The following is a 13,324-nucleotide window of genomic DNA, read 5'->3' as shown; positions in this document are numbered from 1 at the left end:
GCAAACCTTCCCAGTTAGATAGCCATCCAAGAATCAAATGTTTAATTGTCATATGTACCGAAACTGAACAATGAAATCCTTACTTGCAGCAGGATAACGGGTCTGGAAACATAGTACTCAATAGATAACAGAATAAAACCGACAAAAAAAAAAGTTAAATAAATAAATAAACACAATATTAGTGCAAAACAAAACAAAAACCTGAAGTCTCTAATGCAACCAAGACAGTTTGTAGTTCAAAGTTCAGTTGGTGTTTGTAGTGTTCAATAGCCTAATGAATGTTGGGAAGAAGCTGTTCCTGAACCTGGACATCACGGTTTTCAGACTCCTAAACATTCTTCCCGATGGCAAGAGTGAAAGGTGAGCATGGGCAGAGTGATGTTGGTCCTTTTGTAATGGCCTCCTATGGATCCCTTCAAGGGTGGAGAGGTCAGTGCTTGTGATGGACCTGGCAGTGTCCAACACGTTTTGTAATCTCCTTCATTTCTGGGCATTCGAGTTGCCGATCTAGGTTGTAATGCAATCAGTCAATATGATCTCTACCGTATTTAAGAGGCAACTGCAGATGCTGGAGAATCGAAGGTTACACAAAAAAGCTGGAGAAACTCATCGGGTGCAGCAGCATCTATGGAGCAAAGGAAATAGGCAACGTTTTGGGCCGAAACCCTTCTTCAGACGGGTTGAAGTCAGACGGTCTGAAGAAGGGTTTCGGCCCGAAACGTTGCCTATTTCCTTCGCTCCATAGATGCTGCTGCACCCGCTGAGGTTCTCCAGCTTTTTTGTGTAACCTATGATCTCTACCGTACACCTGCTGAGGTTCAATAGAGTATTCGTCGACATACAGATTCTCCTTAATCTTCAAAGGATGTAGCGGCATTGATGGCTTTCTTTATGATTGCATCAATGTACTGGGTCCATCTTCAGAAATATGTAAACACAATTAAATTGGTCACTTGAACCTACATAATCACTGTCAATTTGCTGTCATCTCTAAGTTCAACTGAAGAGACCACACATTGGCAAGGCTGGGCCAGTGCAGAATTAGTTTATTTTTTACCTTTTCTTGATTTTATTTTCATCATTTTCTTAGCCTTGGTGAGTTTTAAGATCACACCTAATAGAAAAAAACGTTTTTAATTCCAATTGCTGCAAATCCCAAAATCCCAGTAAAATATGTTGGTGACATATATGTGAGCCTGATGCAATATTTTTACTTTCCTTCAGGAGCTGATATTGCCAACGTGTGTAATGAAGCTGCTCTGATTGCTGCTCGGTATTTAAATGATTCGATCCACGTGAAGCACTTTGAGCAGGCAATAGAACGCGTAATTGGAGGTATGGTCACGATCTGTGCTGCATGAAACTTGGTTTCTTTGTTTACATCTGATGCTTTTTTTCCTTTGCTGTTACATGGATAAGAAATCGCTGGTCTCTTATAATATTGATAACTGATGAGGCATTGCAGAAGGAGACTAGTTAGGAGTTTTGAAATGGCTTTTGTACTGTGAAATACTGTACAATAAAATACAGTTTATTCCCTGTTTGGTCAGCTGCTTGTAGTACTCCAGATGGATCTAAAATCACCAGTGCAAAATGTTAACTGATTCTCTTACCACGGACCTGAGTTTTTCCTGCCTTTCCTGTTTATATTATTTTTATATTTCTTTGTTTTTCTCGTGCAAAGGCTGGCTCCTAGCATGTTCTTCATTTAGCCACATAAATGCAACACTGTCTAATGTACACTGAGAAAGCTCTCTTGGGTATTTTGTTCAGTTCACTGATATTGGTTTTCCATTTGGGTAGTCGGGTAACTGAGGGTAAATGTGCATGTTGTAAGGAAGTCAGATGCCTGTGTTTTTCACCGGGAATGAGTAATCCTCCATTTCACTGAACATAGACAGCAGTCAAAGAGAGACGCAACACGGAAACCGGCCCTTCACCCACCCAGTCCATTAACCACCAACTTGCGTTAAATCTTCATTAAAAACATGGGTTCTTATCTAGTATGAGCATTTATACTTGTCTCCCTTTCTAGCCACCATATTTTTCTTTCAGTTTATCTGTTGTAGCTGGATCACGCAAATTCTTCATTTTCAGCATGTATACATGAACTTGAATCAAACTCATAATTGCCTGCTTTGTTACTTTTTGAAACATACATGGGGATTTACTTTGGTTGTAATCGTCAGAATACCAAACTTTTTTTCTATATTTAAGAACCAGGTGGGCTGTGTAGCTCCTGGTAATGCTCAAAGGTCTGAGGAGAAAGGAGAGAGCTAGGCTTTAGTCAGCAGAGAAGATGCAGGGAAGTGAATGTTCACGAGTTGTTAATGCATGTCAAGACCATTGGGAATTAACCTACTGACCGAAAGCAATAAAATTCAGGGAGCTGGAGACGACTGAAAACTACATTCAGGAAATCCTGCTGCAATCAAACACAAGAATCTTTTCAGATCATTTGAAGAATTCCTACATCTGATGATACATTGTAATTAAAAATGTCTTTTGAATTTTAGAATTGTATCTGTACTAATTTCTTATGTATTTATGATGTGTCTATTTCGTTAATCAAGCATTTTCTATCGGCTTTAACAATGCCTTGCATTGAAAATGCCTCACATGAAAATGAATGTTAATCTTGCTTTTATTCGGGCCTTTTTACTACTAAAGTCTCTTATGGAGAAGGATTCTCACAACCCTATTAATGAGGAAAGTTCCATTTCCATAGAATCATAGAACACTTATGATGTAGAAGGAGGTTCTTTGGCCAACGGTGTCTTATTTCACCTTCTAGCTCGGGCCAGAGCCCTGCAGATCATGGCTCTGCAAGTACACTTGTAAATACCATTTAAATATGTTGATGGTTTTTTTCACTACCAGCCTTTATTCAAAGTAGTGAGTTTCATATTTGTTACTCCTTCCAGGTTAAAACATATTCTCAGCTCCCCTCTAATCTTTCTTCAATTTTAAATCAGTTAACATTAATTTTGACCCATCTTTATCAGAAAATAGATAATCTCTGTATATTGTATCTAGATGCTGCATGATGTTATGTGCATCAGTTCAGTCTTTGGTTATCTTTGGTCTAAAGGTGGCAATGTTGTATTCTGCAATTTTTCCTGACAACATTATCAAAAGTCTGCTCGGTAACCCCTCTAGTGCTGTCATAATCTTTCCTGGAAAACTGTGTGCTTAAACCATAATATTAATTCTCTTTCTCTCCCTGTACAGTTGCTTCCTATGTGCAGGAGATTTGCAACATTTTTGATTTTTATTGCAAGATATAAATCTGTCTTTTCATGATTCATGGTTTTCAAATTATGCCTTATCTAAGTAGCTGAAGTATTTGTCTCAATGGCTAGGTAGATCGTAGATGCTGCTGCACCCGCTGAGTTTCTCCAGCACTTTTGTCTACCTTCGATTTTCTAGCATCTGCAGTTCCTTCTTAAACAAAAAGTCTCAATGGCTATTTTATTTATTGAATATCTAAGCCATGTTTCCAATGGTCTCTGGTTCTATTTAAATTTACTTCTTTCATTTGTTAATCAATTTTGTCCATCGGGTTCTTTTTTAGGATTGGAGAAAAAAACGCAGGTTTTGCAACCAGACGAAAAAAGGACAGTTGCGTATCATGAGGCTGGACATGCTGTTGTTGGTTGGTTCCTGGAACATGCAGACCCCCTTCTTAAAGTAAGCATTTGTTGGAATTGGGGAATAAATTATTCTGCATGGTAAATATTCATTACATTTCATAACATTGACGAAAATGAGTGAAAACACGAAGCAGTGGACAAAATAATTTCAAAATTAATATCAGTTCAGTTTTTTTCTACTTTCTGATTCATCCAGGGTTTAAAATGATTATCTCAGGCTGCCTGTTTGATGATTGTAATAATTGGAACAGGTTGGTCCTTTCAAAGACATGGAACAATTTGAGACAAACTTTGTAATCCAGCAGAATGAAAATAAATCAAATGTTGTAGACTGCCATAAATCTTAAATGAGTTTAAGGAATAGGGCAGATCCGCTGACCCTGAAATGGCTGCCAACCTCCGCTTAGACTGGAATGTGGCCTTAGATACAGCCTTCTGCCAGGAGACTCAGCTCTGTCTATCACAATGGTGGACTCTCCCAGCAACTGTTCTCATAGAATGGCTTTGAGAGTTAGTGAGATCTCCTTCGCAGGGTTTCAATGGCACACCAGAAGTCATTAAACAAAATATTGAAAACTTTAAATTACTTTTTAAAAACTTACACTTGTATGTTCTCAGAACAATTAAATTTGTTTAAATTACTAGAATGAAATCAAAGGGAAAGACCTGCTAACACTGGATTCTTCCCATTGATTTCAATCCAGCTGTTGAACTTACAAAATGTCTAACCTGATACAGGTTCACCAACACATTTCCCAGCCCAAAAGCACTGGAGCAACCTGCAGCATAGATGTCAAAGACAATAACAGGCATTCAATTTCAGTGACAGGTCTAATAGTGGTGTACTATTACAGTACAGCTATTGGGGGAAAAAATGTCAAATATTTTCCCCAATTTGTACCCTATAGAAACTTTCAAGCCAGTATTTTATTTCCCAGTATACTGCAGATAGCACAAAGTAAGCTAAATAACAGAATAGACTTGAATGAAAGGGACAATTATGTTTTACCTATACTGTTTTTTGATGCTTTAGTTTTGTTTACTTTAGAGATGCAGCAGGGAAACGGGCCCTTTGGCCCACCGAGGCTGCACCGACCAGCGATACACGTGTGTGTGTATACACACACACACGCGCACCCACACACCCGCGCACCCACACACACACACTACACACCCCCAATTTAGCTACAAAACCTGTATATCTTTGGAATGTGGGAGGAAACCAAAGATCTTGGAGAAAACCCACGCAAGTCACAGGGAGAATGTACAAACTCCGTACAGATAGCACCCGTAGTCGGGATCGAACCTGGGCCTCCTGCACTACAAGCACTGTAAGGCAGCAACTACCACTGTGCCACCGTACTGCCCTTGAACTTGAACGCTCTTGAACTTTTGAGCTCAGTATAGCAAAGATTTTAAGTCGCCTTTAATGCATGTTATCAATACTTTTTATTAAGTTTTATGAATATTTAAATATGTAATATGTATCTCTTTCTGCAGGTATCTATCATACCTCGTGGGAAAGGCCTTGGCTATGCACAGTACTTGCCTAAGGAGCAGTATCTTTACACAAAAGAGCAACTTTTTGATCGCATGTGCATGATGCTTGGTGGGCGAGTATCTGAGCAGATATTTTTTAATCGTATCACAACTGGTGCTCAGGATGATCTGAGAAAAATCACACAAAGTGCTTATGCCCAGGTAAACTGTTCTGAGCAAGAGTCGCCATTCGTTAAGATCATGGTTCATCTGATTTTAGCAGCTCCATTCTTTTACCCTTGATTCCTCTATTAGATCAGAAATCCACTGACCTCAGCATTGAGTATATGCAGTGATCTACCATCTAGTGTTCACTGGCCTAGATAATTCCAAGATTCATGATCCACTGAGAGAAGACATTTCTCCTCATCTCCATCTTAAGTAATACATCTTATTATTAATACATATTAATCCTGCCTCAACAACAATATCCTAAGATGAGTTTCTTCACAGGGGGCACAGTTTAATTTGCAATCTTTGCTGTTTGACTTTCAATACTTTTTGTCTGGACTCCTGTCATAAATGTAGGTTTGTCAGTAAATATTGCTTGGTTATTCCTGATTTTATTTTGGGTGGAGAGTTGTCATTAAGAATTAGAGCAAGAGGGCTTGGAACACACATTAAATACCTGCCCGAGTATTCAGACTTGAGGACCGGGAGTGCCATAATGAATCTGACCTCCACAGGGTTGCATGGAATGGGATTGTTTAGGAATTATCTTCAAAATACCCTCCATCCTTCCTTCCCTTCCCTTCTACACTGTATGATCCTTCCTATGAGATGACGTCAGTCTCCCTATTGCTTCCCCTCTCTTCTGTTCCAAATTATTGAGCATTCTGATTTTACTGATGTACTCCTGAATATATACTCTTGCACCATGTTTACAGCTTATTTTTACCATAGGTTCTCCCCGACTTCTAAAATGTGGTCACTATTCCCTTCATCGTACTTCCTTATATATCGCCTGTAAAAATCTCTCCTTCATGTTATTAACAACCTCTTTCAGTCTTGTCTTCAACTCTCTGTAATAACTTTATCTTATTCCACTACCTTCACCACCAGCATGTTCTGGTTGTCAACCACGTGCTCATAACATTTTCTTTAAACCTCCTACTTCTTTCTAGTATCTATGTCTCTATAATCTAATAATCTGTTGCACTGTAATCATGAAAACCCTAGAAAGACTTGTGCTGGCCCACCTGACAGTGCCTGAACCCCTCTGTCAGTGGATCACCAACTTCCTGACCGACAGGAAGCAGCATGTGAGGCTGGGAAAGTACATCTCGGACCCGCTGACCCTCAGCATAGGAGCACCGCAAGGCTGCGTACTCTCCCCTCTCCTCTACTCTCTCTACACCAATGACTGCACCTCCACAGACACCTCTGTCAAGCTTCTCAAGTTTGCGGATGACACAACCCTGATTGGACTGATCCAGGGTGGGGAGGAATCTGCCTACAGACAGGAGGTGACACAGCTGGCGTCCTGGTGCCATCGCAACAACCTGGAGCTCAATGCTCTTAAGACAGTGGAATTGATTGTAGACTTTAGGAGAGCTCCCACCTACCCTCTCCCTATTCATCATCGACATCACCACAGTCACATCTGTGGAGTCATTTAAGTTCCTTGGAACCATCATCTCCAGGGACCTTAAATGGGAGGCGACGGTCAACTCCACATTCAAAAAGGCCCAACAGAGGATGCACTTCCTGTGGCAGCTGAGAAAACACAATCTGCCACAGGCAATGATGGTCCAGTTTTACACTACCATCATAGAATCTGCCCTCAGCTTCTCCATTATGGTCTGGTTTGGTTCAGCCACCAAGCATGACATCCGGAGGCTGCAGCGAATCGTTCTATCAGCTGAGAATGTTGTTGGCTGTAACCTTAACCCAGAACTGTACACTACAAGGGCCAGGAAGCGAGCGGGTAAGATCATCTCTGACCCCTCCCACCCTGGCCACAAACTCTTTGAATCACTTCCCTCTAGGAGGCGACTCCGGACTATCCAAGCCGCCACAGCCAGACGTAAAAACTGCTTCTTCTCAAGTAGTTCTACTCATCAGCCAAAAGTTTGTAGCCTCCTTTTGTTCTGGTACTTTATTTTCACATGTTTAAATGATAATGTTTTATTTTTAATTGTCTGCTGCATATCGTGTGTTTACCATGTGCGAGCAAAGCACCAAGTCAAATTCCTTGTATGTAGACATACTTGGCCAATAACATTTTATTCTGTTATTCTATTCTAATATACTCTTATCAAGTCACCCTACTGCCTCTTTCACTCGAGGGAGAACATGCCCGGCCTATTCAATCTCCCCCTATAACTAAGTCCTCTAATCCACAAAGTATCTTGATGAATCTCTTTCATTCTATCCAACACAACCATATCGTCCCTATAGTGTGGCACCTAAAGGTGCACACAGTATTGCTAACGTCATCGTGCAAAGTGTCTATATAACATCCCAACATTTATATTACATCCCTGACACATCAATGCAAGCAAGCCATATGCTTCACCACTCTGTTGTGTGTGTGGTCACTTTCAGGAAACATATATGGAATGTTACAATAGATCTACATCTGATCAGCAGAAGCATACATGGAACACTCCTGTTCCACACAGCTGTTATTTACTTGATTTCATCATAATCCGGGAGATCTGATTTTTTTTTTTTTGTTTCTTATCTCCCCACACCCTATCCCCTTCATCAGATTGTTCAGTTTGGTATGAGTGAAAAACTTGGACAAGTGTCCTTTGACCTTCCACGTCAGGGAGATTTGGTGGTTGAAAAACCATACAGTGAGACCACAGCACAGATTATCGACGAGGAAGTTCGGGCCCTTATTGGTACCGCAAGCCAGAGAACCACCGCATTGTTGAAGGAAAAGCGATTAGAAGTTGAAAAAGTAAGTAATTATATGATATAGTTGATTGTAATTTCTGCACGGACAGACTTTCCTTGCATCAATGCACACGGTATTTCAATTTCTGTTGTTCATCAGTCAGATATTCTTTTGAAGACTAAAATTCTAAAATGCTTTGAAACCGTGTCATTCCATTCAAAGCTTTCTTCATTAACTGGTCACCCAATGCTCATTCATTCATAACATTCATTTGTTGCTTCTATTATGCGTTTCAAGTTTTCTGATATTTTCATTACTGCCTATATTATCAGAGATTATATTTTTTACAGATCATTTTTTATGAATACAATGCAGTTCCATTAAAGTGTAGGAAGGAACTGCAGAAGCCGGTTTAAACCGAATATAGACACAAATTGTTGGAGTAACTCAGCGGGACAGGCAGTATCTCTGGAGAAAAGGAATAGGGTGATATTTCGGGTCGAGTCCCTACTTCGGTCTGAAGAAGGGACTCCACCCGAAATGTCACCTACAGTGCCCTCCATAATGTTTGGGACAAAGACCCATCCTTTATTTATTTGCCTCTGAATTCCACAATTTGAGATTTGTAATAGACAAAATCACGTGTGGTTAAAGTGCACATTGTCAGTTTTTAATAAAGGGTGTTTTTCCACATTTTGGTTTCACCATGTAGAAATTGAATATCTATGCTGTATAAAATAATATTGCCACACCTTTGTGCAGAACAAAACAATGTCCAAAACGTAAGGATGTTTTAGATATTACTAGCACCTTCATGCTTGTTCAAACAAAGACACCAAACAACTTTTTGAAATCGGTAGTACCAGACAACTCTCATAACCACTCCTCCCCTTTTGAACTGACGTGTATTTTCTTTCTTTGGTTTTGTTAGGTGGCTGAATGGTTGTTAGAAAAGGAAATACTTAATAAAGCGGACATGGTTGATCTGCTGGGACCACGGCCATTTGCAGAAAAATCCACCTATGAAGAGTTTGTAGAAGGGACTGGTAGCTTTGAAGAAGACACCACTCTACCTGAAGGTCTAAAGGATTGGAACCAGGAAAGGGAAGAGAGTAAAGAGGAATTGCCACAGAAAGAGCTCGTCTGAAATATCTCAAGCAGCTTTCTGCCTTGGACAATTGCAGAGCTTGGTGTTGTCCAAACTGCATTGCTAATACAAGGAGAAAACAAATGCGCTGTTTGGAGCAGTTCATATTTAAGACTGTACATGATGACCAAGGCAGCATGAAGCAGCTTTTGCAGTTCCATCTTGCATTGACCCAGTCGGGACATGGATTTATGACTCAATTATAAGTTTTTGCTGAGCCTGCTAGATTCCTGGACTCAAGCTGAATCTGATAAAGCCATTTCTCTCTGGAGGGAATATGATCTGTATCTGGACACATGAAAGAGCAACAGTGAATATAAAGAATGGAAAAATTACCTGAATAAATTTCAATGATTGTTGGCTCACAATATAAAACTTGTGTGTACATATGAATGTTCAGCTGCGAGCAAACATTTTCTTCCTTTGTATCGTACTCACCAATATTTATAGGGGTTTTTTTGGCATTATTTTCACTATATATAACAAATGCTCTATGCTGTTAGGGGCCATTTTATTTTAAAATAATTTTCTCAGGCCTGAAGCCAGGGAAAGAATTATCGACAGGTCTGGGATTTATGACTGAATACAAATTGCAGTTCAATCCATTAACTTGTATAGTGGACAGCAAAAAAAACAACCTAAGCAAATGCAACGTGACATATGAGCATGCAACAGGAACGTGTGTTCAGTGGCTAATTCTTTTCAACCTAGCCATGTTCCAGGTACTATTGATGCCACTAGGGTCGGTATCTTTCTTTGACAGAATGGTACTCGGATATATTATTTCCAGCTGATCCTAAAGTCATCAGTATGGCTTATATTTAGTATGTAATGCCCAATATTTAAATTTATGGCACTGTAATCCAGGGTGAAACAATGAGGTGGGTGGAGGGTCGAGAAAGTGCAGAAGGAACTCAAGAGAAACTCAGCATGTCCGGCAGCATCTTCAGACTCCGACGAAGGGTCCCGGCCTGAAATGTTGGCTGTCCTTCATCCCAGATGCTGCCAGACCCACTGAGTTCCCCCAGTACTTAGTTTTTTGCTCAAGATTCCAGCATCTGCAATCTCTTGTGTCCTTGTGAAACAAAGAAGTCACTTTGTAATGTGAAATATATATTTTGCCATAGTATACGACTGATTTCTCTCCAATAGATAGTCTGAGAAACACTGAGAACTGGGCCATTTATGGCTCATTCTTTATTTCACTGACAGCATGTAAATATAGAAAATAATTTTAATTTACAAAAAATCCTTTCTCAATATAAGAAATGTGAACCATATATCCTTTTGCAGATGCCCACATGTTGTCACACTTCCACACAGGCAATGTCCACCACAAACGTGGACCTTTAACATTTTATTTTTTCAGCTGCAGAATGGGGTCCGCTGTTTGCATTCTCTTAACAGTCTTTAACTGTACAGCTCAGATGACTCTGTGCTACTGACTATCTGTCTATGTCAATAAGAGTATTGTTTCTTTGAAATGTTTATTTAATAAGGCCTTTGCTTTCAAAGACTAGGACCATTCTGGTGAATGGACATTCAACTGTTGGTGATTTCACAAGCCAGCTAGCCCAGAATCTATGAACATTTTCAGTACCTGCAACATATCGCCTCTTTGAACCGGAGTGACTGCTTTTGTTTAAAAATCCAACATGCTGGAGTAACTCAGCAGGACAGGCAGCATCTCTGGAGAGAAGGAATGGGTGATGTTTCGGGTCGAGACCCTTTTTCAGACTTCAGGGGAGAGGGAGATACATAGATAAGAAAGTGTAAGGTGTGAAAACAGGACAAAGGGAAGGAATACACTGCTCCGGGTGTGGACTATATAGCAGCGAGACCAGGAGCAGGCTCGGCAATCATTTAGCTGAACACTTCCGCTCAGTCCGCCTAAACCTTCTTGATCACTTTAACTCCCCCTCCCATTCCCACGCTGACCTTTCTGTCCTGGGCATCCTCCATTGTCAAAGTGAGGCCCAACGCAAATTGGAGGAACATCACCTCATGTTTCGCTTCAGCGGTATGAACATTGACTTCTCTAACTTCATAACCCTTGCTTTCCCTCTCCATCCCTCCCCCTTCCCAGTTCTTCGACCTGTCTTACTGCCTCTGACTACATTTGATCTCTTGTTTGCTTTGTTGTTACCTTCTCCTAGCTTACAGTGATCTATTCTACATTTTCCTCATCCCCTTAGTCCTGTTTTCACACCTTATACTTCCTTATCCATGTATCCCCCTCCCCCCCTGACATCAGTCTGAAGAAGGGTCTCGGCCTGAAAGGTCACCCATTCCTTCTCTCCAGAGATGCTGTCTGGCCCGCTGAGTTACTCCAGCATTTTGTGTCTATTTTCAGTTTAAACGAGCATTTAGTAGTTCCTTCCTACAAATTTTAGACTGAACTTCTCCCAAAATTCTTCCCTGAAAAAGAAAAAGGTCAAAGAATCTGAACAGTGATTGCTACCATGTAAAATTTGCAAATTTCTGAAACACTGTAAGCATGTTTGAATTTGATTCAAAGCACTGATGTGCTAAATATTTTTGTGTCTCTTGTGTAGTTGATTTTATTTTTCATATCTAATTCTAAAATTAATAATTACTACCATTCTGTTTTTAGAGCCTTTTTTTCTCTGTTAAAATCTGTAAACATCCTGCAGTGATGTTTATTAATTCTCCAACCAGTTCAACCCTTTTGAAGAAGCTAATAACATAATTCTCTGTATCATAAATTTTACTCCCGTCAATTATATTAACCTTATCCAAGACTCTCTGTTTACATTAGTTGAGGACTGTATTTGCCACAGATATAAAATTATTGGTAATAATGCATATTGCCTATTGCTAATAATGCCTATTCCGATTTAGTTCTTAATGGAATGCCTTAGACAAAATTTGTCTGGTGAATTCAATGTAGATCCTAAATGCATATTCATTCTTAACAAACCTTAGGGTCTCAACCCGAAACGTTGCCCATTCCTTCCCTCTTGGGATGCTGCCTCACACGCTGCGTTACTCCAGCATTTTGTGTCTACCTTCGATTTAAACCAGCATCTGCAGTTCTTTCTTACACTTAATAAGCTGGAATATTTCTAAACGAGAAATAAAATCAGACATGCTGTATATGCTCAGCAGGCTCTGACGGAGGAAAAATAGTTAACAGTGGCCTGAAAATTACTCATCTGGAACCTTGATGTATTTACAATGTGAGCAGTAAATATGTTTTATGTTGACATCCCCGCTACTGGGCTTTTAAGTGTTGCAGTAACGGTGCACAATTTATTAGCTTTCATAATTATTCTTCACTCATGAGTCCACCTGTTATTCATTTATTAAATGTTTTTAGTTATTGCTGTCATGAAGCAGTTCTCACTTTGGTGTTTCTGGGCACGTGACCTTTCCCCACCTTGCCTCAAGTCAAGTCAAGTTTATTTGTCACATACACATACGAGATGTGCAGTGAAATGAAAGTGGCAATGCTCGCGGACTTTTGTGCAAAAGACAAACAACCAAACAAATTATAAACAATCATAACACACATATTCTTTTACATAATTTATATTTACTTAAATTTACTATTTACTTAATCGATTAAAAAAAATAAAAAAAATATTGGTGTTTGATCTGCGGCAGATAATGACTTCTAGCCATTTCCAAAGGACCTATCAAAGCTAAGCTATATCAACGTGCATATTTTTCCATTTGAGCTCACATGATGCTTACTGAGCAGAACCTTGATTTTTTTCTGTAATCCACAGAAAGAACACTGAAAAAAATTAGACCCCTGCCTCCATTTAACAGAGATCAGCTAATTCACATTCTAGGGATCGATCTCTGCCTTGTCTGCATAGGTCAGCTGCTCGACTGATTGTTTAATGCTGTTTATTGGAGATGTGGTGCAATGTCATTATCAGTATTCTTCTAATTTTGAATTAAATAGGTATTGCACTGTTGAAATAAAAGGTTGATTTTGATGATTTAATTACTGTAATGTCTGGATTTTGAGTTGACTTTTCACAACATTGTTACGCAGTGAATATTGCTGCTTACTGCTAGTAATGTTAATGATGTTCTAGTAAAGCTGAGTGACTCCAGCAAGTTGCTCACTTGCTCGTATATCTCCTTAATCTTTCCCATCTAGCATCT

At 39.7% G+C, this 13,324-nt stretch overlaps 1 protein-coding gene across 1 annotated transcript in view; it reads left to right on the top strand.

Moving 5' to 3' along the window:
- The window catches only part of LOC129705444 (AFG3-like protein 2), a 31,649-nt gene extending 22,090 nt beyond the window's left edge, over positions 1-9,559 (top strand). Inside the window, exons 13-17 of the mRNA XM_055649015.1 lie at positions 1,225-1,335; positions 3,575-3,690; positions 5,154-5,354; positions 7,906-8,100; positions 8,969-9,559. Coding sequence (XP_055504990.1) covers positions 1,225-1,335; positions 3,575-3,690; positions 5,154-5,354; positions 7,906-8,100; positions 8,969-9,184 — 839 coding nt within the window. The 3' untranslated portion in view covers positions 9,185-9,559. The remainder of the gene's footprint in view (positions 1-1,224; positions 1,336-3,574; positions 3,691-5,153; positions 5,355-7,905; positions 8,101-8,968) is intronic.
- Positions 9,560-13,324: the final 3,765 nt, after the last annotated feature.

This window comes from Leucoraja erinacea, chromosome 17 (genome assembly GCF_028641065.1).
Source record: "Leucoraja erinacea ecotype New England chromosome 17, Leri_hhj_1, whole genome shotgun sequence".
Classification (NCBI taxonomy): domain Eukaryota; kingdom Metazoa; phylum Chordata; class Chondrichthyes; order Rajiformes; family Rajidae; genus Leucoraja; species Leucoraja erinaceus.
The sequence above is the reverse complement of the archived record's forward strand: the minus strand, read 5'-3'. Positions and strand labels throughout refer to the sequence as shown.